This window comes from Phyllobates terribilis, unplaced genomic scaffold (assembly GCF_046119375.1).
Source record: "Phyllobates terribilis strain yellow unplaced genomic scaffold, ASM4611937v1 Scaffold_3__8_contigs__length_932513732, whole genome shotgun sequence".
Lineage (NCBI taxonomy): Eukaryota > Metazoa > Chordata > Amphibia > Anura > Dendrobatidae > Phyllobates > Phyllobates terribilis.
Window position 1 is genome coordinate 357,339,555 of NW_027362763.1, and position 27,433 is coordinate 357,366,987.

The window sequence follows — 27,433 nt, forward strand, 5'->3', positions numbered from 1 at the left end:
CATCACCCCACCCTGTCTTCCTCCTCCATTGACTCCTCCTCATCCTCCTCACAAAGTGTCCCCTGCCTAGGCGTTTGTGAGGAACCACGTTGCGCAGACTGTAGAGAAGCAGATGGCATTTGTGACTCCTCATCCTCCACCTCTTCCAAAACCTCATCCCTTAGTGCTTGCAGTGTTTTTTCAAGCAGGCAGATAAGGGGGATAGTCATGCTGACTAGTGCATCATCTGCACTCGCCATCCGCGTGGAATAATCGAAGGCACACAAAACGTGGCAAATGTCCTTCATAGAGGCCCACTCAGTGGTGGTGAAGTGTGAACGGCGTGCACTGCGACTTGTTTGCGCCTGCTGCAGCTGGTACTCCATTGCTGCTGCCTGCTGCTCACACAACCTCTCTAACATATGTAACGTTGAATTCCACCTGGTGGATAGGTCACATATGATGCGATGTTCCGGAAGACGTAATCGGCGCTGTAGAGCTGCAATGCGCGATCTTGCGTTGCTGGAACGCCGCAAGTGAGCGCACTCTATGCGGACCTTGTGAAGCAAGTGCATCAAGATCCGGATAGTCCCTCAAAAACTCTGCACGACCAAGTTGAGCACATGTGCCAGACATGGGATGTGAGTGAGGTTGCCTAGGCCCAGAGCTACCACCAGATTTCGGCCATTGTCACACACTGCCATGCCTGGCTGGAGATTCGCTGGCACAAACCACACGTCGCTCTGCTGGTTGATGGCATTCCAGAGCTCCTGCGCTGTGTGGCTTTAATTCCCCAAAGAAATTAATTTTAATACGGCCTGTTGACGTTTGGCCACGGCTGTGCTCATATCGGTCATCATAACAGGTAACCGTTCACGGGTCGATGTGGAGGTAGACCGTGACGGCTCCTGCAGCGCTGATTCAGAGGAACTGGAGTATGAGGAAAAGTCAATGTGTACAGACTGGATTCCTGCAATCCTTGGAGTTGGCAGAACACGTACAGCGCCACTCTCAAGGTCTGTACCCGGCTCCACAACATTTACCCAATGGGCAGTGAGGGAAAGATATCGTCCCTGTCCATGCTTACTGGTCCACGCATCGGTGGTCAGGTGGACCTTGCTACTGACGGCGTTTTGTAGCGCATGTTTAATTTTTCCCTCCACATGCTGTTGCAGGGCAGGGACGGCTTGCCTGCTGAAATAAAAGCGGCTGGGCATTTTGTATTGTGGGACTGCCAATGCCATAAAGTTACGGAAGGTGTCAGTCTCCACCAGCCTGAATGATAGCATTTCAAGGGCCAGTAGTTTAGCAATGCCAGCATTCAGAGCCTGTGCTCGGGGGTGGTTTGCCGAGTATGGGCGCCTTTTCTCCCATGCCTGTGCTAACGATGGCTGTAGACTGGCCTGGGAGTGTGAGGATGACAGGGAAAGTGGTGTTGTGGGTGGAATTACACTGTGTCTCTGTACAACAGTGCCAGAGATTCTTCCATGGCGATCCTGTGAGGAAGTCGAACCAGCTGTGTGTGAGCTGGAGGAAGAGGCTACAACACGAGCTGAAGAGGTGGTAGGTGGCGCTGTAGGTTGGCCTAGGTCTTCAGTGTGTTTTTGTAACTCCACCACGTGCTTGGTCCGCACATGTTTCCACATATTTGTGGTATTGAGGTTGCTGACACTTTTCCCTCTTTTCACCTTCTGATTACACAGCTTGCATTTGACAAAGCAAATGTCATTTGCAACTGTGTCAAAAAAGGACCAGGCACTGCAAGTCTTGGGAGCGCCCGCTTTGGATTTTGGAAGAGCCATGCTCCTAATGGGTGCGAAGTGGAGGCTACAGGCAACCAAGTCTGCCCCCTCCCTCTCCCTCCTTTTTGGGCCGTTCGGGGAATCTCTTCCTCAGAGCTGCTCCCACCACCTTCCTGTCCCTCACGCCATGATGGGTCAAGGACCTCATCATCTACACCACCCTCTTCAAACAACTGCTTCTCCTGGGTAGTCTCGACAGCACAGTACGCACCAGAAAGTGGCACCTGAGTCTCATCAGATGCGTACTGAGGTGTGCTGCTGACCATAGTCACTGGTCCACCCGCCTCTTCAGATTCAGAGAGACAAAACGGTTGCGCATCACTGCATACTACCTCTTCTTCAAATTCTTGAATTCTGCTTGGCTGGCCCCCTCTTTCCAAGTCAAGAGATTCAGAGAACAGAAGTAGAGATGGCTCCTGTCCAGTGCTCTCTGACTGCCTGGGCAATTTGGCAGGAGGTGAAGAGACAGATGGGTGCTCTTCAGTGCTCAGGACCTGAGAGGATCTGGAACTAATTGAAGTCGATGCGTTAGCAGCCATCCATCAGACAACTGCTTCAATTTGGTCCTCCCGCAGCAGTGGGGTACAGCTAGCGCCTACAAAGCTGCGCATAAAGGACTGTTCCCTGGTAAAACTGGGAGATGCTGAGTCACTGGTGCCCGCAGCAGGCACAGAATCCCCACGTCTTCTCCCTGCAGGCACAGAATCCTCACGTCCTCTCCCTGCAGGCACAGAATCCTCACGTCCTCTCCCTGCAGAAACTCCACGACCACGACCACATGCCTTACTCCCTGCCTTCTTCATCTACTAAGGGCTTAGTGTGCTTATTCCTGAACAGCTGCTAACAGGTATAAGAAACACTAATTTTATAAAGTGTGGACTAGACTTTAATATGAGATAATGTGGCCTACACAACTGTAAAGTGGAGTGTTTGGTGAACTTTATTTAGGTTTTTTTTGTCACAAAAAGACACTGGATGTGCCCAAAGATGTAATACCGATAGTATCACAAACTTTTTGTAGCTATTACAATGCAGGATGGTAACCTACAATGCAATAGATGAGGCTACAAAAAATAGGCTAATACTAATCTGGCTGGGGCTGCAGGGCACAATGCTGGAGAAAGCCTCCTCTATCTACTCCTATATAGTGTGTTTGGAACCAATGTAGCTGAATACGGATGGAACCACCACACTAATAGGAGATATCAGGAAAAATTATCAATTAGCAAAAAAGGACAATGTATGAGGCAGTGACGCACACTGAGCGCACTACAACCAGACGTGGCTGAAGCACACACTACAGCGTGAGCTGCACTCACACACAGAGACCTTGCAGACAGCGGTGAACAGCACAGAGAACTGTGCACTAGCGCTGCAAGGCACAGCGATTTATAAAGTAGCTTGGGTAAAGCAGAATAGAGCAAATAGGTAGCTAAACCTGTCCCTCAGAACAACAGCGTCCTATCCCTAACTGAATTCACAGCAGAGTGAGCTCAAAATGGCGGCGGCGGCTTTTATAGTGCATCATAACATCATTTCAGCAGCCAATCACAGCCATGCCATTAGTCAACATGCCTACATGCCTAACAGGATGTGCCCACACTTCTTAGGATCCTCATTGGCTGAATAAAATGAAACTGGCTCATTGCATTATGGGAACTTCCGATTCCGGTATACGATATTCTAAAAGTATCGGAATTCCGATACCGCGAATATCGTCCGATACCCGATATTTCAGTATGGGAATGCTCAACACTACTCATAGTTCTTGTTCAAGTTTCTCAGGTACACTGTACGGGTGTCAGCCTCCGCGTCTCACTGTGTTCAGCACTCCTTCAGGTAGATTAGAAGCACTTAACGGGACCCCCTTTCTTATGTTCCTTTCCTTGACCGACTTCACGCTCTGGGTCTTCTTCCTCCTGCCCTGCGCTCCCCCACGCACTTTCCCGATCGGGCGCTCTGAAGTCCCTTCTGGGCAACCTGGAGTTCCTGGACCTACTTGATGCCCTTCAAGTTGACACGCCCCCTGGGCCGTGGGGTACCCGGTGCCGGGCCGGTAGATGCTGGGGGTTGTAGTCACTGTGGCGGTGACCCGGTCCGTGACCCAGGGCGGTCAATCCAAGGGCAATTTTGTATAGGTTTTTATAATGTCTGACTATGCCACCTGTGGAGTACGGCTAATGAGGCTGCCGCTGCGGAACAGTCCTCTGAAGCTGATGGTTTGGCAGCAAGGGTGGTATAACTCCCCACAGGAAGAGTGTAGCTTCAGGGCAGTGTGTGTGGATGATGGTGGTTATTGTGCAGGAAGTCAATAATAAACATGGAGTCAGTGTGATGCAGTTCCAGGGTCTTTACTGATGACACTTTAGACAGGCCTGGACAGAGTCCGGTCAGCCTGAAAGCAAGCATAGAGTCCTCCTTGCCAGGTGGAGTTGTAGACCTGCCGTTCTTACGTCCCTGAGTGTAATGTGCGTTGCTCACCCTTATGGCTGGTAGCGCGGGCCTTGTGGATGCTTTGCTCCTCCATGGCGGTACTGGTCCCTCTGTGCTGCTGAGCCTCCGGGCGTCTGATGGGGGCCAGGAGACCTGCAATCTCCTGCCCTGCGGTATTTGCTGCTGGGCCTGCAGTGCCCCACAGCCTTGGACTCTGGTGTCCGGTTCTTTGTGTAGTCCAGCTAGGACGAGCTATCCTCAGCTCCAGTCCCTAGCTCCTATCTCTTCAATGTCCTAAACTCAACTTCTAACACTAAGCTCAACTAACCCCGCCTCTAGATCCAGTTGCCAAGGGGTGGGTCCTCCCCTTGCTGGTCTAGAGCCAGGAAGTGTTGCATGTGTTATGTTCCTGACCCGGAAACCTCTGCTTGCCTCCAGACATGGCATTACTTCTTTTGAGGCAAGCAATACCACTGTGGCAACCAGACCCTCTGGGGTGCCACAATGGTGACTAGTGTGAGGTTGTGGCAACTGCACCATGGAAGTGCAGAAGCCTCCGGTTTTCCAGCCGAGACCTGGAGTAACATGGCTGGTTCAGGGACTGGTTCCCTTCTTGCGGCCTGATCCCTCAGACACCTGGCAGATTCGGGGCGTACGGGTGCCGTCCTGCACTCACTGTACCCCCTGGGATCCCTTCTGTACCAGAGCCTTTCTCCTCTGCTCCCCTCCTGGGCCTCTATCACTAGGCCCCACTTGTGGAGCAGAGCTCCTGAAGAGACTCTGCTCCCCTCCTCTCCTTACTACTCACTGACTGACTGTCCTCACTGTCCTGCCACCCTAAGGCTGTGTGCCCACGATGCATTTTTAATGCGTTTTTGCAGCTGCGGAAACGCATTAAAAACGCATGGTAGAAGGGCAGCAATGTTCCCCAATGATAATCCGCATGTGCTGTGCACATGCTGTGGAAATTTCAGCTGCGGATTATCATTGCGGAAAAAAACGCAGCACTACCAATTATTTAGCGGAAGTGCTGCGTCTTAGCCGCCATTGACTTGCATTAGACCGCATGGATTCCGCATCACTGTATATGTAGATGCGCATTCCATGCGTTCTAATGTGCGGATGGTACCCGGGTGTAGATGACAGGAGAGTCTCATCCACACCCAGGTACCATTAAAAAATCTGTAAAAAAAAGAATAAAATAAAAAATAAATGTATATTTACCTTCCGGCGGCCCGCGCAGCGCTCCTCCTTGCTTCCCGGCACTTTGCAGTGAATTGAAGGACCTGCGCTGACGTCAGAGTCATGTGACGGGTCACGCGATGCCGACGTCGGCAGGTCTTTCAATTCACTGCTGCCGGCAGCCGGGACCGAGCGAAACAAGCCAACGCGGGCCATCGGAGGGTAAGTATATATTTATTTTTTGATTTTTTACCACTCTCTCGGGGCACACTATATAAATCCATGCTGTTTGCATGGATTTATATAGTGTGACGAAGTTGTCACAAGCACTTTCCAAGTGATGCTAATCGCTTGGAAAGCGCTTGTCAATCCACATGCGGAAATGTCCGTAAATAACGCTCCATTTCCGTATGTCCCTGGCAGGAAAACGCATGCGTTTTTTTTCTGCCAGGGAGATGCAGAAACGCTCAGGAAAAAATCCTGAGCATTTCTGCATCGTGGGCACATAGCCTTAGATGGCTTCCCTTTATATACCTCCTATAATTGTGCTCCCCTACTCTACATCCTCCACCCACACCCACTACTGGTTCCCCCTCTCTTTGGTTCCCCCCACTCCATCCAGGGACAGGACTCGGCAGAGACACAATGCATCTTGCCCTTCCAGCCGGCCTGGAGCAGTGTAGTGTTGAATGTGGGTGTTGGGGTCCCGGGCAGCACGCCGTCCTTATCTGAGAGAAGGAGGCATCACACCGCTGGGTGAGGTGCAGTACCTCTGTGGCAACTGAACCCTCAGGGGCGCCACACTCCCCCCTGGCAAAACACAGCACGTCCGCGGGCTGGAATTGAGCAAAAACACGGCATTTTAGACATACAAAATTTTTTTTAGAATGCATTCGCATAGAAGATCATAAGCATAACATCTTTTCTTCCCTTTATGGGAGGCACATTTTCTCGAACGTTTCAGGTTACTATATCAAAACGTTATAAGACTTATTAAATAGCATTTTCCAGACAAAACATTTGTCATATAAACTGTTCCTTAACAGGTTACAGCACGATCTGCAACCAGGTGTCCATTTTCTTTAGTAAGTTGCAAACTTGAGTATGAGGGACCCGTCCGAAAACCCTCAACGTAGGCCCTGGGCGTGGCTGCAGGGCATAGGTGATCCGGTTGTTGGACCATGTCTTTGGCCACGCCAAACGGGTTTTTATTCTGAGGTCTTTGTTGTACAGATATAAAACCAATAAGGGGCACTTTAGGAAGTGCAACTATTTACAAGATCAGGTCTTGGCTGCTCACAGTCCTCAGCCTGTCAGTTCCTTGTACCCTTCCGGGTAATTATAGAAAAAACACTCATAACTTTTTTTTTTTTTGACTTGCAGCATACCTGATATACCCTTCCGGGCAACTTTACAGTCCACAGTTCCAGCTACTGTCCTCAGTAGTGGTGCTCCCTCGGGGGAAGCTCTTGTCCACTGTAGGCTTGCCCATACGGGTCTTCAGCGCTGTAGGGTGAGGAGCTGCTCCTTTTCTCCACTCGGTGGGCATTCAGGGCATACCAGCCCCTTTCGCCTCTGTGTCTGGTGTAGTTGACGTAATCACCTGGGTACAGATTCTGGTCCGGGTGATCTTCTTTAAGGTGGGACTCCACGTCCCTCCGGTTTACAAAAAGATCTGTCTCGGACTGCGGGTCCAGGATGAAGCCCCAACCTCCCTCCAGGTTGAACTTCACTACGGTCCCTTCGGCACGGGGACCGTAGGCTGCCCCTCCTGTCTTTGCAGGCCCGGGCCTTCTCCTCGATGTTGCGGGCCTCCAGCTTCTCCCAACACACCAGTCGGATGTGCCGCTCCCTCTCTAGCTGCTCCAGCTCCCTCCTGCAGTGTTCTCTCCTGTGGACTACCTCTGCTTTCGTTTCCTGGGGAAACCCCATGAGGTCTCCCCCAGAGTTGTCCCACTCAAATTGATCCTCCTCACCTTGGGAGATGGCAGGGGAGCTGGTAGGAGTGGGGGCCGCTGGTCCTCCACCTCCGCGGACCAATCCCAGGGATGGCGTCTACACACCCATTCAAGTGTCGGGGGAGGTGATTCCCGTAAGGGGCCCAGGAGCAGGCCGGTGTCGCTGGTGCCTGGAGGTGACTGTTCCGGGACCTGAAGGACATTTAGGGCGGGCACGCCCAGGTACAGATGTCCTGGGAGGAGGGTCCGGAATGCGTCCGCGTCTTCCACTCCCGGGGGCAGAGGGCCTTGCTGGGGTGTTAGGAGCGGGCCGGTGTCAGTAGCGCCCGGGATCAGCGGTTCCACCAGGGGGCCCAGGAGCAGGTCAGCAGCTCTAGCGCCTGGGACAGGGAGACTCCTCTTACCTGCTCCCGCGGCTGCTCTTGCGCTGCACCCTGCCTCCTGGCGTTGGTCCGGATCCACCAAGGCTGGGGCGCTGCCTGTAGTTGGTAGCGGTGTTTGCTGCCGGCTTGCCATCCTTTCCACCATTTCCTTTTTCCAGCTTATGATGGCATCTTGCTGGGCCCTCTCTATCCTCTGGTTCAGGTCTTCCATCCCGGCGTAGAGGAATTCTGAATCTTCCCGGGACAGCCTGGCAACTAACCCCTCCAGGGTGAGGGGCGCCTCCGGTTGTAGCAGGCCGCTGGCAGGGATTCCGGTCTCTCTTCCTTCCATGTTCCCTGCCAGGTGCGATCTGTCTAGATGGGCCCAGACCACACCCCGTCTCCCAGTTTTGTTCTTCCCTCTCCCCTTTCTGGGGTGGTCCCAGGTCTGTTTGCTGTCGGCTACACCTGGGGGCATCTCCTCCAGACCGATGGACAGGTCCAAGGTTATGGCCACAGTTGCAGCAGTGGGTGGGCCGCGCTTTTGGCACCATTCTGGGACCCGGCCCACGATGGGAGGCGATATCTTGCTGTCATTTGGCTCGCACATAATGGCACCCGTTCTTCTGGGGCGGGCGCCACATTCAGTATAAAACTCAGTCTCTAAGCGCACAGTACCCGGTGATAACAGGCACGAAATCCTGTTCGTGATGCCAGGAAAGAGAGATGTGTCACCCAGGGGGAGATATTGGGGACTCGGTACCCAGGCCTTTTTACCTTGCTTAGCATGTCACGGCAGTTGGCTCCCGGGCCCGTACTCTGGGTCTCTCTTTAAAAAGGGGTTTTAGTATACAGTTTGTCTCGTGACGCCACCTGTGGTTTCCGGTAATGGTTACCGGCGCTGCTGCAGACCTCCGGGGGTGTTGAGATGGCAGCTGGGATGTTTCTGCTCCCCACAGGTGGAGCGGACCCCCGGGGCAGTGTAGGTGCAGATGGTGGTGATGCTGGGGCTTGCAGTGCAGGAGAGATGGCGCAGCAGAAATAACTGACGGAGGCAGTGCAGTACAGTCATCTGAGTTTTACTCACAGTTCTTGTTCAAGTTTCTCAGGTACACTGTATGGGTGTCAGCCTCCGCGTCGCACTGCATCTGCCAGGCAGGGGTTCAGCACTCCTTCAGGTAGATTAGAAGCACTTAACGGGATCCCCTTTCATATGTTCCTTTCCTTGACTGACTTCACGCACTGGGTCTTCTCCCTCCTGCCCTGCGCTCCCCCACACACAGTCCCGATTGGGTGCTCTGAAGTCCCTTCTGGGCAACCTGGAGTTCCCGGACCTACTTGATGCTTTTCACGGTGACTAGAGTGAGGTTGTGGCAACTGCACCATGGAAGTGCAGAAGCCTTCGGTTTTCCAGCCGAGACCTGGAGTAACACGGCTGGTCCAGGAACTGGTTCCCTTCTTGCGGCCTGATCCCTGAGACACCTGGCAGATTCGGGGCGTACGGGTGCCATCCTGCACTCACCGTACCCCCTGGGATCCCTTCTGTACCGGAGCCTTTCTCCTCTGCTCCCCTCCTGGGCCTCTATCACTAGGCCCCACTTGTGGAGCAGAGCTCCTGAAGAGACTCTGCTCCCCTCCTCTCCTTACTACTCATTGACTGACTGTCCTCACTGTCCTGCCACCCTAAGATGGCTTCCTTTTATATACCTCCCCTACTCTACATCCTCCACCCACACCCACTACTGGTTCCCCCTCTCTTTGGTTACCCCCACTCCATCCAGGGACAGAGCTCAGCAGAGACACAATGCATCTTGCCCTTCCAACCGGCCTGGAGCAGTGTAGTGTTGAATGTGGGTGTTGGGGTCCCGGGCAGCACTCCCTCCTTACCTGAGAGAAGAAGGCACCACACCTCTGGGTGAGGTGCAGTACCTCTGTGGCGACTGAACCCTCAGGGGTGCCACATTACCACCACGTTTACCTCCTTTTAGAGTGATATCTGAAAAGTTAATTTGAGCGTCATTGTGCACATATGTGAATTTCAGGTTGAACGGATTGTCATTGATATATGAAATGAAACCGAAGATCTCCTGTTGTGTGCCCGACCACACAAGCCGGAGGTCGTCAATATAGTGACTAACCAATTGTATGTGATTTATATTGGGTATCGTTGAAAATAAATCTTTCTTTACAAATCACCATTAGAATAAGAATTTTGACAGTAATGCGATTCAGACTTCCTTAAGTAGTAAAACCTTGCCGGAATTTACCATCTCTAAAGATAAAATCCTGCAAAATTTTGACAAACTACAAAAAATCATAGCCACCGCCAAAAATAAAACAAATTTGTACATGACACCACAGATTTCACCAACAATCAGGTGTATGCGTGGCATTTAAATAAATCCATTCTTAGAAATGGGAGAGGTGGTTATTCACCATGAGAGCAGAGGAGAGTCGGCTTTTCCAGCCCAAATACTTCAGCGGGCTCAACTTCAGAATTTTAGAACGTTGAGCCGTGAAAATGAAAAGCATACATTTTTCACACACAAATGTTGCTTCAGCCCAAATTTTTCATCTTCACAAGGTTATCAGAAGAAAATGGACTATACAATTTGTTGTGCAATTTCTCCTGAGTACACCAATACCCAATATGAGGTGGGAAAACTTGTTTGGGCACACGGCAGGGCTTGGAAGGGAAGGAGCACCAACTGAATTCTGGAGCGCAATTTTGGCTGGAATAGATTTTGTCACATTTGAAGAGCCCTTGACATGACAAAACAGCAGAAACCAAAACAAGTGACCCATTTTGGGAACAATATGCCTCCTGAGGAATTCATCTAGGGGGTTTATGGAGCAATTCACAGAATTGTATATTGCTGTAAATAGAAAATTACATTCACCCCCCCCCCCCCCCAACAAAATGCTTTGGCCCAAAGTTTTTTTTCAAAAGGGATAATGTGAGAAATTGCATAGCAAATTGTACAATCCAATTTCTTCAGAGAAAGCCAATACACCATAAATGGTCAAAAAACACTTTTGGGACACAGTGCAAAGCTCAGGAAGAAAGAAGCACCATATTGGAGTTCAGATTTTGCTGGAATGGCTCAGGGTTCCATGTCACATTGGCAGAGCCCATAAGGTGCCACAACAGCAGAATCCTTTGTAAGTGACCCTACTTTACAAACTACACCCCCCCCCATGAATTCATCTAATGGTGCAGTGAGCTTGTTGACACCACATAAGCCTCACCGAATGTCTTTTACCATTGGCTGGTGAAAGAATAATTACATATTTACCACTTTTAGCCCCAAATTTTTAATTTTTAGAAGGGTTAATAGGAAAAGATGGACCTTAACGTTTGTTGTGCATTTTCTCCTGAGTGCACCAATACCCTACATGTAATTGTGAAATACTTTTCAGGCATAGTGGAAGTGAAGGAATATTATAGTGCAGATTTTGCTGTTTGCGGGTGCCATGACCCACTGGAAGAACCCCTCAGGTTCCAGAACAGCAGAAAGCCCTCCTCCACCCCCCCCATGATTCCTTCGTAGGGGTGCCTATCTGAAGGGAGAGTGAGTCCCCTCCCTCTCCCAGCCTCCTAATTGCTGCAATCACTATTGATTGCAACATATTGGGGTTTAAATGGCCTGGGGCGGTGCGTACACAACAATTGGCTGTGACTGCTGGGCCTCAGCTATTAAGCTGAGCTCCCGGCAGCGATTGTGCGGGTACAGCTCCAGATCGCCATTTTGTGGGAACCCCTTCCCGATCATGACGCAAACTTAGACGTAAATGTTGTGAAGGGGTTAAACCGGCTAATCAAAGCAAAATTAGGAAAGACTAGATGGGTATTTCTGACAAAGAAGCATGTGGAATTGATGGCTTGTTTTTGATACTATTGACTATTTTGGTGGTGAAATATTTATTCAGAATCAACCATGCAAGTCTATGAGTCTGTGAAAATCATGTGTGCTGTCCATTTTTTAACATTGCAACGGACAGGAGAAGCTTTGCATACTAGAAAATCAATGGTAAAACACTGATTTAAACGGAACATTGACAAAACACTGATGAAATTGTGATCCAAAACACAGAACACAATTGGACCTTTTTTGCATCTGAAAAAAATCTGAAGTCTGAAAGAGGCTTAAAGAAATTTAAGCGAGTTGGTATATAACAGACCCCTCAGGGAGACAATCTGTGTCCTCAATACTTCACCGAGAGGGGTACATGTGTGGCCTTGAATTTTTAAAGGGGTTGTACGGTTTTAGGCTACATGCCTGCACAAACTCTGACTTCTGAATCCTCACGTCACGTGCATTCCACACTGAGGATTCTCCAGTGCCAGCTCCGGGAGTTGCGGGCAGGTGTCTGCAAGAATGTTACTTGTGTACATGCAGTTACATGCCAACTAAATGGGTGTGGCATCACTCAATGCAAGTGTATTGAGCGAGGCCGGACACAGTCTAGTTGGAATGTGGCAGGATGTATGCAAATTGCAAATTTTCTGATGTTGATGGAGGAAATGGTCGCATATGAACTTCGTCTCTCTGATAAGTTTAATGGCACTTGGGCGTCCTGGTTGGACTTTCACTGTTTTGGTCCCAGTTTTGTAAAATGTCAGGGCTGATCCTAGGATTCAGTACACTGATGAGGCATACATGGCTATTTTACATTACAAACCCTAGACAACAAATGGCAAAGTTTTGGTTGTTTTTTACTATAAATTAGAAAAGTTTGTATATGAACATGTAACTGTTAACTTCTATAATTTTGTTAGGAGTTTTTATTTTAAATATATTTATTTTCCCTTTTATGCACAGTTGTCAGAGATTTATGGGAATATCATGACCATTTGGGTTGGACAAAGCCCAACGATTGTGGTGACTGGATATGAAACTGTGAAGCAATGCCTGATCGACAACTCAGAACAAGTGTCAAATCGACCTACAACACCATACTTTAAGCTATATGCTGAGGAACGCGGTAACTAATAAGTAATTTTACATTATACAGAGTTAACTATGAAAAAATAGGATTGTTTTCTGTTGTGGGATTTGTACTTGATGATGAAAGAGTAATGCACCCCACCCTCCCTGTTACAGAAGATGATTGGTTATGCAGCGTTTTACCCATTTTATAATCTTCAGGAACACCACCAGCTACGCCACACATACCATATTTAGAACATTTAATTTCAATTTTGTTATTTCAGCTCAGGCACAGTCCATGGATTTCCATAAACCTTACCATGCAGGTAACCAGATAAGGCGCCCACCATTGTGATGTATTGCACATCTCTTATAGTCATGGTAAAATGAAAGCTGGTCTCTGTTTTCTTTGCTGCCAATTTGATGAATGAGGCCCGATAAGCATTATACTGTAAAAAAGCACAAGTGAAACAGGGGTCGGTTTTTCACTGTTCAATCCTATATACATTGCCTTGAAAAAGTATGCATAACCCATGAACTTTTCCACACTTTTTCCATGTTACACCCACAAACCTAAAATACAAATAAATTTTTTTTATGTGATATACCAATACAAAGTATCAAGTATTTGTGAAGTATAAAGGAATTGATACATGGTTTTTCTAATTATTTAAAAAATATAAATCTAAAAATTGTGACATGCATTGGTATTCAGCCCCCCGAGTCAATACTTTGTAGGACTACTTTCTAAGCAATTACTGCTGCAAGTCTCTTGGGGTATGTCTCTACCACCTTTGCACATCTAGAAGCTGAAATTTTTTGCCCATTCTGATTTGCAAACTACCATACTTTTCGGACTATACGACGCATCGGAGCATAAGACACACCTAGGTTTTAGAGGAGGAAAATAGAAAAAAAATGTAAGCAAAAATATTTGGTCATGATACACGGCTAAGGGGCAGGGGGTCTGCTGCTGACACTGTTATAGGGGTTATGTCTCCCAATTCTGTTAATATCCCACATCCTGGTATACATGCCCCCCCCCCTTCCTATAATATGTGGCCCTCATCCCCCATTCTGGTATGCATGGCACCCCTCATCCCCATCACGCTGCACACAAAAATAAACACTTCTACTCCCCTCCCTTCTGCTCCAGCGCTGCGTCCTGCTCTGCTGCCGGCACTGATCTCGCCATGTGAGCCGCGCATGACACCACTGCCATGTGCCCTCAAAAGGTGAGATGAGCTGCCGGAATATTCACTGCTCCCCACGCTGGGACTATGTCTGTGGGGAGCAGTGACTACATTCTCCTTTAATAGCGGGCACACAGTGTAGCCGCAGCGCGGCTCCTGCTGCAGCCGGGCGATCACTTGTGCCTGCTATTAAAGAGCATGAATATTCACTACTTTCCACGCCCATAGGAGTGGAGATTAGTGAATATTCACACTGTTTAATAGCAGGCACACTCTATCACCCGGCCACAGCAGGAGCCTCACCGCAGCTACACTGTGTGCCTGCTATTAAGGAGAGTGAATAGTCAGTGCTCCCCATGCCCATGGGCAGTGAATATTAATTTTCTTTAGCAGCGGGCACAGTATAGGCTGCAGCTGGCGGCTCCTGCCTCCTGTGCCCCACTCCTCCGCTGTTGCCGCTCCGCCCCCAGCCACTGTATGTATGTATGTATATGCATGCATACTATTCGGATTATTTTTTGAGGGGAAAAAAGTGCGTGTTATAGTCCGAAAAATACGGTAGCTCTAGCTCAGTCAGAAGCTTGCTCAAGCCCGTACCACAGTCTGGATCATTTGTTCAGTGGTGAATATACCGCAAAGTTATTTCTATTACTTGTGTGTATATATACTTGATGAAATACTTTTGTATAAATTATGAAGAAAAACAACTAGTGCCGGTTTCTGTTTTGTATGGGCTATATCCAGTTGGTGGGAGAAACTGCTAGGCAGCTATTATAGGTGTGAGACTTTCGTATAAAATAAAATAAGCCACTTTTTCAATTTTTTAATAAATCGTTAGAAACTTTACACACTGCTGAATCTGCCCTCACTAAAGAGTGGAAACCAGATTGTAGAGGGTCAAGAAGGGCGTTATCTGAGAAATAGCGAATTAGACGGGAGTGGATCAAGCGGTCCAGGAGTTTGAAGGGAAGTTTAGAGACAGGTCTGCATTTCTTGTTGAGGTTGTTTTTTTTTTTTGTTTTTTTTTAAGTAGAGGGGTTATGTGAGGAGAGAATGATACCAGATGAGAGAGAGGTTAAATGTTAGATGAGTGGTGACAACCTGTGAGAGAGACTGCAGGAGATGTGAGGGCTTAGGGTCACTGGTGCAGGTTGTAGGCCAAGGAAAAGCGAGGAGCCTGGTAACTTCTTCTGTAACAAGCTCAAAGATGGCAAGTGAGCTTGAAATGCGGGAGGGAAGGTGATCCAAGCACTGAGCAGATTGGGCAAAAATGTTGTGATGGATGTTGTGTGTGTGTGTGTGTGTGTGTGTGTGTGTGTGTGTTTTTTCTTTCTAGGAAATAAGTGGCCAGATCCTCACCTCTGAGGTTGGTGACTAGGACCTGTGCTTTAGGGGGTGTAGGGTTTTGAAAAGTCGTTTTGGATTGTTAGCTACTGAAGTGATGAGGGTGGTGAAGTATGATTGTTTGGCCAGATGAACAGGTTTATAAGTTTTGAGCATAAACTTATAGTGGCTAAAAGTGATTTACTCCACTGACGCTCAGCGCACCTTGAACAACTCTGAAGAAAATGTGTTTGCATTGTGTGCCATGGTTGCCGTCGTCTGTGTTGGATCTTGGTGTGTAGCAGATGCTGCTTCATCCAGGGCACTCAGCATTGTTACATTACCATAATACATTGCAAAGTCTGGACTGGAGTAGAAGGAGATGGGAGCTAAAGATGACTGTAGATTGTACATAAGCTCCTGGGTATTAATGGTACGTGTATTCCTATTAGTGAGGATGTCATGGGTATGAAGACAGTTTTTGACAGAGCAGGAAAGAAGGTTGTGGTCAGAGAGAGAGAGGGGAGTTATTAAAGTCATGCACTGAGGAGAGCCAGGAGAAGTCCAGAGTATTCCCGTCTTGATGCGTAGGAGCGTTAGTAAAGTGTGCGAGGCCGATTTAAGAGGTTACAGAAAAGAGATGAGGGGCATATGGGGAGAGGGGATCATCAATGGAGATGTTAATGTCCCCCATGGTGAGAGTGGGAATGTCACAGGATAGAAGGCGAAGAAGCACGGTGGCTTCCTCAGTCCAGTCTAAGTAGCCGTGAGTCTGGACTACATATTCCTCACCCTGATCCTCCTTCCTACCACCATGCTGAGCACCCAGAGAACTGGACACTCCGAAGAACTGTTCACATTTCCATTTATAGATTCTGACCTCTCGCTCGGTCCCCTTCAAGCGGGGCAAGAGGAAATCACATGTAGCGATGTCCAAATATTTGAGCAGCCATGGTCATACGAAGGCGATGGTGGGAAAATGCAATTGAATCGCCCCCTGGGCCGTGGGGTACCCGGAACCGGGCTTCTGTACGATGCTGGGGGTAGTAGTGGCAACCCGATCCCGTGGCGCAGGGTGGTCAGACCAAATTGTGGCAGTCTATTTATCAGTGTTTTGAATGTCCGACTACGCCACCCGTGGATTGCGGTCAGGGATAACCGCTGCTGCAAGGCAGACCTCTGTGGCTGGTGTTGGTGTGCAGCACAGGGATAGGATAACTCCCCACGAGAGGAGCGTAGCCTCAAGGCAGCGTGTAGGGAGGATGGGAGTGATGGTACAGGCGCAGCAGTAATCACAGAGTCCAATGATGCAGTCCAGGGTCTTTTACTCACAGTTGTTATCCAGGTCACTTCTGTCAGCAAGGACTGCCCGAGCCGTGCTGCGCTCACCAGGTGAGGGGCTCGATCAATCTCCAGGTAATTTAGAAGCGCTTCACAGGACCCCCTTTATGTGTCCTTTCTCTGGCCTCTCATACCCCACCAGTGACCTCACTTCTGTCCGGCTGCCTCGGACCTTGTCGGATTAACGTGCCGGACATTTTCCCTGGGCCCTATGTGGTGCCTTCCTAGCAGGTTTAGCAGGGGGCTGTACCAATGAATGGTCGCAACCTCCGGTTCTTGGCTGAGTGTAGTTTCTCCTCCACCAATTTAGGGATCCGGTTCCCCTTCTGCGGCCTGACCCCTCCACACAGGTGAATTCGGGCGTGCAGTGGCTACTGACCGTTCTGCACCCCTGGGGTCCCTCCTTCCTCAGTGTTCCTGGAGCCTCCCTGCTCCCCTTCTTTCTTCCCTCAGGCTCCGGCCTCTGTGCTAGGCCTGCCCAGGGAGCAGAGCCCATGCAGCAGCTCTGCTCCCAGCCTTCTCCTCTCACAGAACTCCCTCCTAAGATGGCCCCCACCTTTTTATACTCCTCTCTCTGTGCATCCAGGAACTGCTTCCTCTCTGCTCCTGCACTACTGGGTTCCCCCTGTTCTGGGTGTTCCCTCCATCCCACTCCAGCCAGGGACATGGTCTGTCGTGCTCGCTGCTGGGAGCACCATCGAGCTGTCCCCCCGGAAATGTGGTGTAATGCATGCAGCTGTCAGGGTCCTGATCCACACTCCATCCTTACCTGGAAGTGAGATACCACACCTCTAACTGAGATGCGATACCTCTGTAGCAACCGAGCCCTCGGGGTGCTACACAATTACTGTCGCAAGAGGTGGATGATGAGACACAATTGCCAGTAAGTCAGGAGGAGGCCCAGGGTGTGTACGTAGAAGACTAGGTGGTGGATGAAGTCACTGACCCAACCTGGCAAGGTGACATGCACGGCGAGAACAGCAGTGCAGAGGGGGAAGGATGCATAGCACCACAACAGTAATGATATAGGCATAACCCTATATAGCATAAAAATATACTACTGGATAACATGGACTCTAGCTAATTAAAATCCAATACATTTTATTAAGTACACCCCTCCTTCCCTCCTCCCGGAAGAAGAATGTTGCGAAACTGCGTAGGGGTTTAGAGAGGTGAAGCTACACACTCCAGGAACATAAAGTCCTTCATATGCTAAACAATTACAGGTAACATACTACCACACCTGATTTGACTTTTTGGCTTATAAATTGACTGAGGCAAACTAGATGCATTCAGGCACTTTGCTGTAGATGGATATATATGTTGAATTGCATGATTGTTAGACTAGATGGGCACCTTGCACTTTATATTATATGTACATTGTATGGCTGCTACCAATCAAAGGAATATACACTATTTATCCGGGCATTTTTTGCACTTTATAAAAGCATCTAGTCATATGTAAATTAACCATCTCCAATCTGATATTTGTTCTGTTCCATTATGCATATATCGCATTGAATTTTTCTTATGATGTGAGTAGACATGGGTGACACGTAAAGCTAGGTTACATCAGTCCTCATTGGAGGTTTCTTGTCCTACACGGTTTCTTGTTTCCCCAATTTTAATTTTATGTATTTAATAAAATTTATTGTTTTTTAATTGGCTAGTCTGTTATCCAGTAGTGTTTTTTTTAATTTTTTTTTATGCTACATAGACACTATAATAACTACGATATATGCATAATCCTATCGACTTTCTCCATCTCTTTGGACATTTTTGAATAATAGTGCCACAACAGGCAGGAAGAAGTAGTGGGGTGGCCACAGACACAAGGTGGACAACTGTTCCCCAAAACACCAACACGAGGGAAGTTGCTAGTCCAACAGTTAGGTCTTCCCATGTATGGCACTCTTTTTAAAGTCTGTCCAGTTAACCCCAAAAAGGCCAATTGCAACATCTGCCATGCCAGCATCAGCAGAGGCAGCAAAACTACCAGACTGACCACCACCAGCCTGCTCAGACACATGACAGCAAAGCACCCCACTACTTGGGCCAAACGGCAGGGTCCAGAGGTGGTGTCTGCAGGTGACACCACTGCATGTTCTGCTGTTGTGCGTGCACGCCAATCCCCTGTCCATGACGCAGGCGAAGATGCCTTCCACCCTGCACCTGTCGTTGCACACTTGCAACCACGTCAATGTTCTTGTCCCAGCACAGCGTTCAGTTATCCCTACCCCAGTACTTGGAATGCAAGCACAAATACACAGTCACCCACTCACAGGCCACAATACTAAACTGCCACATTTCTCAAGTGCTTGCTCTGGAAATGTTGCCTTTTAGGCTCGTGGGTACGGAAGCTTTCCTCAACCTCATGGCGGCTGCTGTTTCTCGTTACTCTGTCCCCAGCCGCAACTACTTCTCCCTGGGTGCCATCCACACCTTACACAAGCATGTGTCCCATAACCTTACTATGCTGTCACCAACACAGTTACTGGGTAGGTCCACCTAACCACGGACACTTGGACGAGTGCTTGTGGGCAGGTATGGTACATTTCAGTAACTGCACACTGTGTTAATATAGTGAAAGATGGGACCTGACAGGGAACACGTCCTCCCGACGCTGAGGATTGCGGGCCCTGAGTCAATCAGGGCTGCGCCCACATTCTACAGCTCCTGCACCACCACCACATTCTCCTCTTCAGCCTCCATCTCCGAAATGACCACATCAGTCGCAATCTGGTTGCACTGCCACGGCCAAGCAGCAACAGGCTCTGCTGAAGTTTATTTGCTTAGGCGACAAACCAGACACCACTGCAGAGTTGTTGAAAGATCTAACAGAGCAGGCAGATCTGTGGCTCTCACTGCTAAACCTACAGCCAGGCATGGTCGTGTGACAATGGCCGGAACCTGGTGGTGGCTCTGAATCTTGGCAACCTCGCACACTTACCAAGACTGGCCCATGTGCTCAACTTAGTGGTTCAGTGGTTTCTCAAAACCTACCCAGATCTGCCTGACCTGCTTGTGAAAGTGTGCCGCATGTGTGCCCATTTCAGAAAGTCAGCTACAGCTTCCACTGCCCTGGCAGCACTTCAGCAGTGTTTGCAGCTTCCAGCACACCAACTGGTGTTCGATGTCCCCACATGTTGGAACTCAACCTTGCATATGTTGGGAATTTGTGAGCAGCAGAGGGCAGTTGTTGAGTACCTGCTTCAACACATCTGTCGGTATTCCAAGCAGCCTCTGCACATGAGATCTGATGAGTGGGCATGCTGGCAACACGTGGGAGAGGAGAGAGGGGAGGCCCCAGATGTGGCACATACATATTAAGAGGCATTATATTATATAGCACTAGATTGTTCCATACTTGCCTCGTGACAAAGCCGCAGGGAGTGGTGAAACGCGTCGTGGTGAAGAGGTTCCAGGCAACTCCAGGTGCACCATGTCTTACGGTGATGGTGCATTTATCTTTATGGATTAGATGCATTGATTTCTGATTATGTCTCCTATATGATGCTCCATTACCTGTCCTTAGGCCAGGTTTATCACTTCATACTACAGTTCGTGGTTATAGCATTGCCATTTCTACGTGTCATTTGCTGGTGAGATGTATTATCTTAATTATATTATTAAATCTGTTTTTGTACTGATTGATAGTTTCAGATAATGTGATGCCCTCTAGAATGTATTCATATAGTCTGTTTTTTGTTTTTTTTTCCTCCTTTTGACATATGGTAACCGCACCTAGGCTTTGTGATTGTTTTATTAGCTTGCTTAGCATATTTTAGTCATTATTGCGACACTATATGGTATACTTGTAGCTGACCTGTCCCTTTCTTGTCTATTATGTCGCACTATGCAGTTTTTGTATGTATATTTTTATATTAAATTTTGTAATTAAAGATTGATTTTCTTTGTGTTCTTTGGATCATATATTCCTTCATGATTCCTTGTAGGTTATTTTCTCCTTGGCCCAGGTAAGACGCTTCTGGCGTGGTCTATTGGTCATGAGTGGCTTGACACAAGGAATGCGACACTTGTAGCCCTTGTCCTGGATACGTATTTGTGTGGTGGCTCTTGAAGCAATGACTCCAGCAGCAGTCCACTCCTTGTGAATCTCCCCCCACCTTTTCGAATGGCCTTTTCTTAAAAATTCTTTCAAGGCTGCGATTATCCCGGTTGCTTGTGCACCTTTTTCTACCACACTTCTTCTTTCCACTCAACTCTCCATTTATATGCTTGGATACAGCACATTGTGACCAGCCAGCTTCTTTAGCAATGACTTTTTGTGACTTACCCGCCTTTGTGGAGTGTGTCAATGACTGCCTTCTGGTAATCTGTCAAGTCAGCAGTCTTCCCCATGATTGTGGAGCCTACTAAAACAGACTAAGGTACCTTTTTAAACGTATATGACGCCTTTTGCAGGTGTTTTTTGTTAATTATTCTAATTTACTGATCTAATGACTTTTGTGTTTTCATTGGCTGTAAGCCATAATCGTCAACAGTAACAGAAATAAACACTTGAAATAGATCACGCTGTTTGTAGTGACTCTATATAATGAGTTTTTTTCCTTTTTGTATTGAAAAACTGAAATAAACTTTTTGGTCTTCTAATTTTGTGAGAAGCACCTGTATGTGATTCAGATTAAACCCTCAAGGGAGCCATTCACGATAAGGAGGCAGCAGAGTTAATCAGGACGCCGTCTGGTATCTGTTTAGCATTGTCCATCTTTTCAGAGGTGCACAAAACTGGGACTGACCGTGCTTTTATGCACACTCAAAAAACCTGATACCTCCAGATTATAGGCCAGACTATGTCCAAAGTGTCCCCATCTACCTTATTAGGCTACAGCCCCACTATCTGTATTTGGTCAGTAATTTTTTTCAGTATTTGCAAGCCAAAACCAGGTGAGGAACAATCAGAGAAAAGGTATAATAGAAAAAAGTGCATCTAATCTTTATTTTTGGCTTACAAACACTGAAGTAAAAATACTGACCAAATAGTGATAGTAGGGCCGTAGCCTTTCAGAGAATCTAACGCTGGGGGTTACATCTGAATCATATATTTGAGATTTCCATGGAAACCCTGATGTACCGTAAGTGCTCAGCGTACTGTGCAGGATAAATGCGAGTTGAGCCTTATTGCGATCTTTGAGAGAGAGAATGAACAAATCATTGCATTGCCATACTTTGAGAGCTATAATTTTTCTATTAATACAGTCCAATATGAAGGCACCATGTTATACATCAGGGAGAGCTGAGTAGATTGACATATAGTTTATTGAGAAGTTTCAGTAGAACTTGTGATTTAATCAATTAACCCCTTCCCGACCTTAAACGTATAGATATGTCCTGGTGATTTTGTGCACATAAAGGCGTACATCACTGCTGACACCCAGCTCTCGCTGCCAGGAATGGTGCCCGCTCTCCCCTCCGATCGGTGCCCCTGTGACGTCATCGTGAGGGGCCAATCATTGGCATGGTGACCCGAAGTCGTCATGACAACATTCGGGTCACCAGGGCTAGCAAGCTTGCTAGATAATGTCATAAAAAGCGTTAACTCGTTCCACAAATAACAAGCGTCACATGACACTGTCTGCAGAAATATGAAAAAATTATAGCTCTCAAAATACACTGCTCAAAAAAATAAAAGGAACACTCAAATAACACATCCTAGATCTGAATGAATGAAATATTCTCATTGAATACTTTGTTCTGTGCAAAGTTGAATGTGCTGACAACAAAATCACACAAAAATCATCAATGGAAATCAAATGTATTAACCAATGGAGGCCTGTATTTGGAGTCACCCCCAAAATTAAAATGGAAAAACACACTACAGGCTGATCCAACTTTGATGTAATGTCCTTAAAACAAGTGAAAATGAGGCTCAGTATTGTGTGTGGCCTCCACGTGCCTGTATGACCTCCCTACAACGCCTGGGCATGCTCCTGATGAGGTTGCGGATGGTCTCCTGTGGGATCTCCTCCCAGACCTGGACTAAAGCATCCGCTAACTCCTGGACAGTCTGTGGTGCAACATAACGTTAGTGGATGGAGCGAGACATGATGTTCCAGATGTGCTCAATCGGATTCAGGTCTGGGGAATGGGCGGGCCAGTCCATAGCTTCAATGCCTTCATCTTGCATGAACTGCTGACACACTCCAGCCACATGAGGTCTGGCATTATCCTGCATTAGGAGGAACCCAGGGCCAACCGCACCAGCATATGGTCTCATAAGGGGTCTGAGGATCTCATCTCAGTACCTAATGGCAGTCAGGCTACCTCTGGCGAGCACATGGAGGGCTGTGCAGCCCTCCAAAGAAATGCCACCCCATACCATTACTGACCCACTGCCAAACCGGTCATGCTGAAGGATGTTGCAGGCAGCAGATCGCTCTCCACGGCATCTCCAGACTGTGTCACGTCTGTCACATGTGCTCAGTGTGAACCTGCTTTCATCTGTGAAGAGCACAGGGCGCCAGTAGCAACTTTGCCAATCTTGGTGTTCTGTGGCAAATGCCAAGCGTCCTGCACGGTGTTGGGCTGTGAGCACAACCCCGATCTGTGGACGTCGGGCCCTCATACCCCCCTCATGGAGTCGGTTTCTAACCGTTTGTGCAGACACATGCACATTTGTGGCCTGCTGGACGTCATTTTGCAGGGCACTGGCAGTGTTCCTCCTGTTCCTTCTTGCACAAAGGTGGAGGTAGCGGTCCTGCTGCTGGGTTGTTGCCATCCTAAGGCCTCCTCCATGTCTCCTGGTGTACTTGCCTGTCTCCTGGTAGTGCCTCTGGACACTACGCTGACACACAGCAAACCTTCTTGCTACAGCTCGCATTGATGTGCCATCCTGGATGAGTTGCACTACCTGAGCAACTTCTGTAGAGTCTGTCTCATGCTACCAAGAGTGTGAAAGCACAACCAGCATTCAAAAGTGACCAAAACATCAGCCAGAAAGCATTGGTACTGAGATGTGGTCTGTGGTCCCCACCTGCAGAACCACTCTTTTATTGAGGGTGTCTTGATAATTGCCAATAATTTCCATCTATTGTCTATTCCATTTGCACAGCAACATGTGAAATTGATTATCAATCAGTGTTTCTTCCTAAGTGGACAGTTTTATTTCACAGTAGTTTGATTTATTTGGAGTTATATTCTGTTTAAGTCTTCCCTTTAATTTTTTGAGCAGTGTATATGGCGATGCAAAAAGTAGATTTTGCAAAAAGTCTTTTTGTGTGACAGCAGCCAAACATTACAGCCATATCAGATTTATATAGTTTTTTTCACACTGACCCGAAGAATAAAGTCCTTGAATCACACCGCACGAGGAACGGCGTAAAAAAATAAATAAAACCAATTCTTGACTTGCTGTGCATTTGTTCACTCTGCCTCCCAAAGATCACAGTAAGACTCTGCGCACATTTATTCTGCGCTGAACGCTTACACCAGGGTTTCCGTGTAAATCTTTGAAATATGTGATTCAGATCAAACCCCCAACTGAAGATTCCCTTTAATGGGGTAGATAGTGACTTTGGACATTGTCTGGCCTATGATAGGGAGGTGTCCGTCTTTTTAGACGTGCATAAAAGTGCAGTTGGCCACAGTTTTGTGCACCTCTGAAAAGGACAATGCTGAACAGAGGCCAGAGTAACTCTGCTGGCTCCATTATAGTGAATGGATCCCTTGAGGGTTTCATCTGAATCATGTAATTTAGAAATTTAGATGGAAACACCGATGTAAGTGCTCAGCATAGAGCGCCGGATAAATGTGATCCCAAACTTTAAAATAAATGTAAAATGTTCCCAATAAAAGCTTCAACTCAATCCACAAAAAAGTCCACACTTGGATCCGTCATTTGTTAACGAAAATATAAGGGGCTTCCACCTTACTGGTAGTACAAAGGCTCTGGAAAAGCGCTATGGCTTCTCGCCCCCCAAAATTCCAGCGAATTCTGCACTCCCAAATTTAAGTGACCCCCCCCCTCCTTTCTGAGTCCCACAATCTGCCTAAACCACATTTAGTGTCCACATGTTGGGCATTTCTGTACAGATGAGAGCCCGCCTAATTTACAAGTGCATGTCTCCAGAAGCACAAGCTGGGCATAATGTACTTGTCACTCCAACATACTGGGCACTATAATGTATGGGGCACTACGATATCAGATTTGCAATTTTCGCTCCAACATCCACTGATGCTTTTTTCTGGAAAACACCCAGGGAGTCAAACTCGTCAATACAATTGTAGATAAATGACCAAATGGGTATAATTTTCAAAATGGGGTCACTTGAGGGGGTGGGGGAATTCTGCTCTTCTAGCACTTAGAGGCTCTATATGTATTCTAGGAAAATCTGCACTCCAGGAGGCAAAAACGCTCTGTCCCTGCCAAGTCTCGCCATGTGGCTAAACAGTACTGTACAGCTACATATGGGGTATTTCCACTTTCAGCAGAAATTGCGGGACAAACTTTGGTGCCAATTTTACCCATTTCACCTTGTGACAAAGTAAAATTTGGGCCTAAAACAAGATTTTTTTTTTTTTTGTAAAAATGTAATTATTTTATCTTCACTGCCCAATGGTATAAAATTCTGTGACACATCTGTGGTGTCAATATGATTGCTGCACCTTTAGATGAATTCATTAAGTGGTGTAGTTTGTAAAATGGGATCACTCATGAGGGGTTCTGCTGTTCTGTCACCTCAGGGGTGCTCTCAGTAGGTCATGGCAACTGCAATCCATAACAGTAAAATCTGCACTAAATTTTGGTGCTCCTTCCCTTCTGAGTTTTGCATTGTGCCTCAAAAGTAGTTACCGATTTACATGTAGAGTATTAGCACTTTCAGGAGAGATTGCACAACAAACTGAGAGGTCTATTTTTTCCTTTTAGCCCTCATAAAAATTAAAAAAATTGGGGCTAAAACAACATTTTAGAGGTAAAATTGTAATTATTCATTCTTCACTGCCCGATGGTATAAATTTCTGTGAGGCACATGTGGTGTCATTGCTCACTGCACCCCTAGATAAAGTTTGTAAAATGACATCACTGATGGGGGGGTTCTGCTTTTCTGGCACCTCAGGGGCTCTGCCAAGGTGACATGGCACCCTCAAACCATTCCACCAAAATCTGAACTCTAATATGGTGCTTCTTCCCTTCCGAGCTTTGCACTGTGCCTTAAAAGTATTTTTCCCCCACATATGGGGTATCTGTGTACTCAGAAGAAATTTACACAAAAAATTGTATGGTCCATTCTCTCCGGTTACCCTTGTGAAAATGAAAAATTTGGGGCAAAACTAACATTTTTGTGGGAAAAATTAATTATTTCATTTTCATAGTTCAACGTTACAAACTTCTGTGAAGCATCTGAGGGTTCAAAGTGCTCAACACATGTCTAGATAAATTTCTGTGAGGGTCTAGTTTCCAAAATGGTATCACTTGTGGGGGGGTTTCCACTGTTTAGGCACATCATGGGCTCTCCAAACGCGACATGGCGTCTGCTAATTATTCCAGCCTATTTTGTGTTGAAAAAATCAAATGGCGCTCCTGCCGTGCTCCCAAACAATAGTTTTCCTCCACATGTTGGGTATTGCTGTACTCAGGAGAAATTCCGCAACAATTTCTCCTGTTAACCTTTTTGAAGAAAAGAAAAAAAAATTGAGGCTAAAAGGACATTTTTGTGGGAAAAATGTGACTTTTTATTTTCATAGCTCTGTTATAAAATTCTGTGAAGCACCTGGGGGTTCAAGGTGCTTCACTACACATCTAAGTACATTCTTTAAGGTGTGTAGTTTCCAAAGTGGGGTCACTTGTGTTTTTTTTCCCTGTTTAAGCACACCAAGGGCTCTCCAAATGCGACATGGCATCTGCTCTCGAATCCAGCAATTTTTGCGTTAAAAAAATCAGTGCTCCTTCCCTTCTGGGGCCCTGCTGTGCGCCCAAACAGTAGTTTTCCCCTACATATCGGGTATTGGCTTACTCAGGGACAATTGCACAATAAATTTTGAGGTCCAAAAAAAAAGTAAAATGTTAATTTTTCTTTCCACATTGCTTTAATTCCTGTGAAGCATCTGAAGGGTTAATAACTTTCATGAATGTGCTTTTTTTTAGGAATGCAGTTTCTAGAATGGTGTCACTTTTGGGTATTTTTTGTCATAAGCACACCAAAATCACTTTAAATTTGATATGGTCCCTAAAAATATGGTTTTGTAAATGTTGTTGGAAAAATGAGAAATTGCTGGTCAACTTTTAATCCTTCTAATTTCCTAACAAAAAAAATTGTTACAAAAAATGTGCTGATGTAAAGTAGACACGTGGGACATGTTTAACTATCTGGTTTAAGGCAACAATTAGAAAGGAGTGTAAGAGAAAATATATATGTAAATGTGTCTATTTAGCCATAAAACCTATATATATGACACATAAACTAGATATAATATAAAATATAACATTTATTGATGATAATTTAAAAATGCATAATAAAAGATGGGGAAAGGAATCACAGAAAAGAAAGGCCACAGAGGTAAGTATCAGCAGTACTCAGATGAACATGCACAAAAATAAAGTAAATATATCAACCAATTCTCCACATGAAGTGTTAAATGCAGGTAATAAAGTGAAACAGTGGTAAAGTGCAATGTGCTAATATACTTCCCACAATATTAGATGTATAAAAAATAACAGACAAAGTGAGAATGGTGTGCAAAGATCAGACATGTGTTACATATTAGGCTGGTACTGACCCGTGAGGCCTGGATCCAACGCGCGTTTTTATACATCTAATATTGTGGGAAGTATATTAGCACATTGCACTTTACCACTGTTTCACTTTATTACCTGCATATATAATATTTTAACACTTCATGTGGAGAATTGGTTGATATATTTACTTTATTTTTGTGCATGTTCATCTGAGTACTGCTGATACTTACCTC

At 46.9% G+C, this 27,433-nt stretch overlaps 1 protein-coding gene across 3 annotated transcripts in view; it reads left to right on the plus strand.

Annotated features, from left to right (window-relative positions):
• Positions 1-27,433, plus strand: part of LOC141259389 (cytochrome P450 2J2-like) — a 263,707-nt gene that overhangs the window by 61,983 nt on the left and 174,291 nt on the right. For all 3 annotated transcript variants that reach the window (XM_073675295.1, XM_073675297.1, XM_073675296.1), the window contains one exon: positions 12,540-12,702. In XM_073675295.1, coding sequence (XP_073531396.1) covers positions 12,540-12,702 — 163 coding nt within the window. The remainder of the gene's footprint in view (positions 1-12,539; positions 12,703-27,433) is intronic.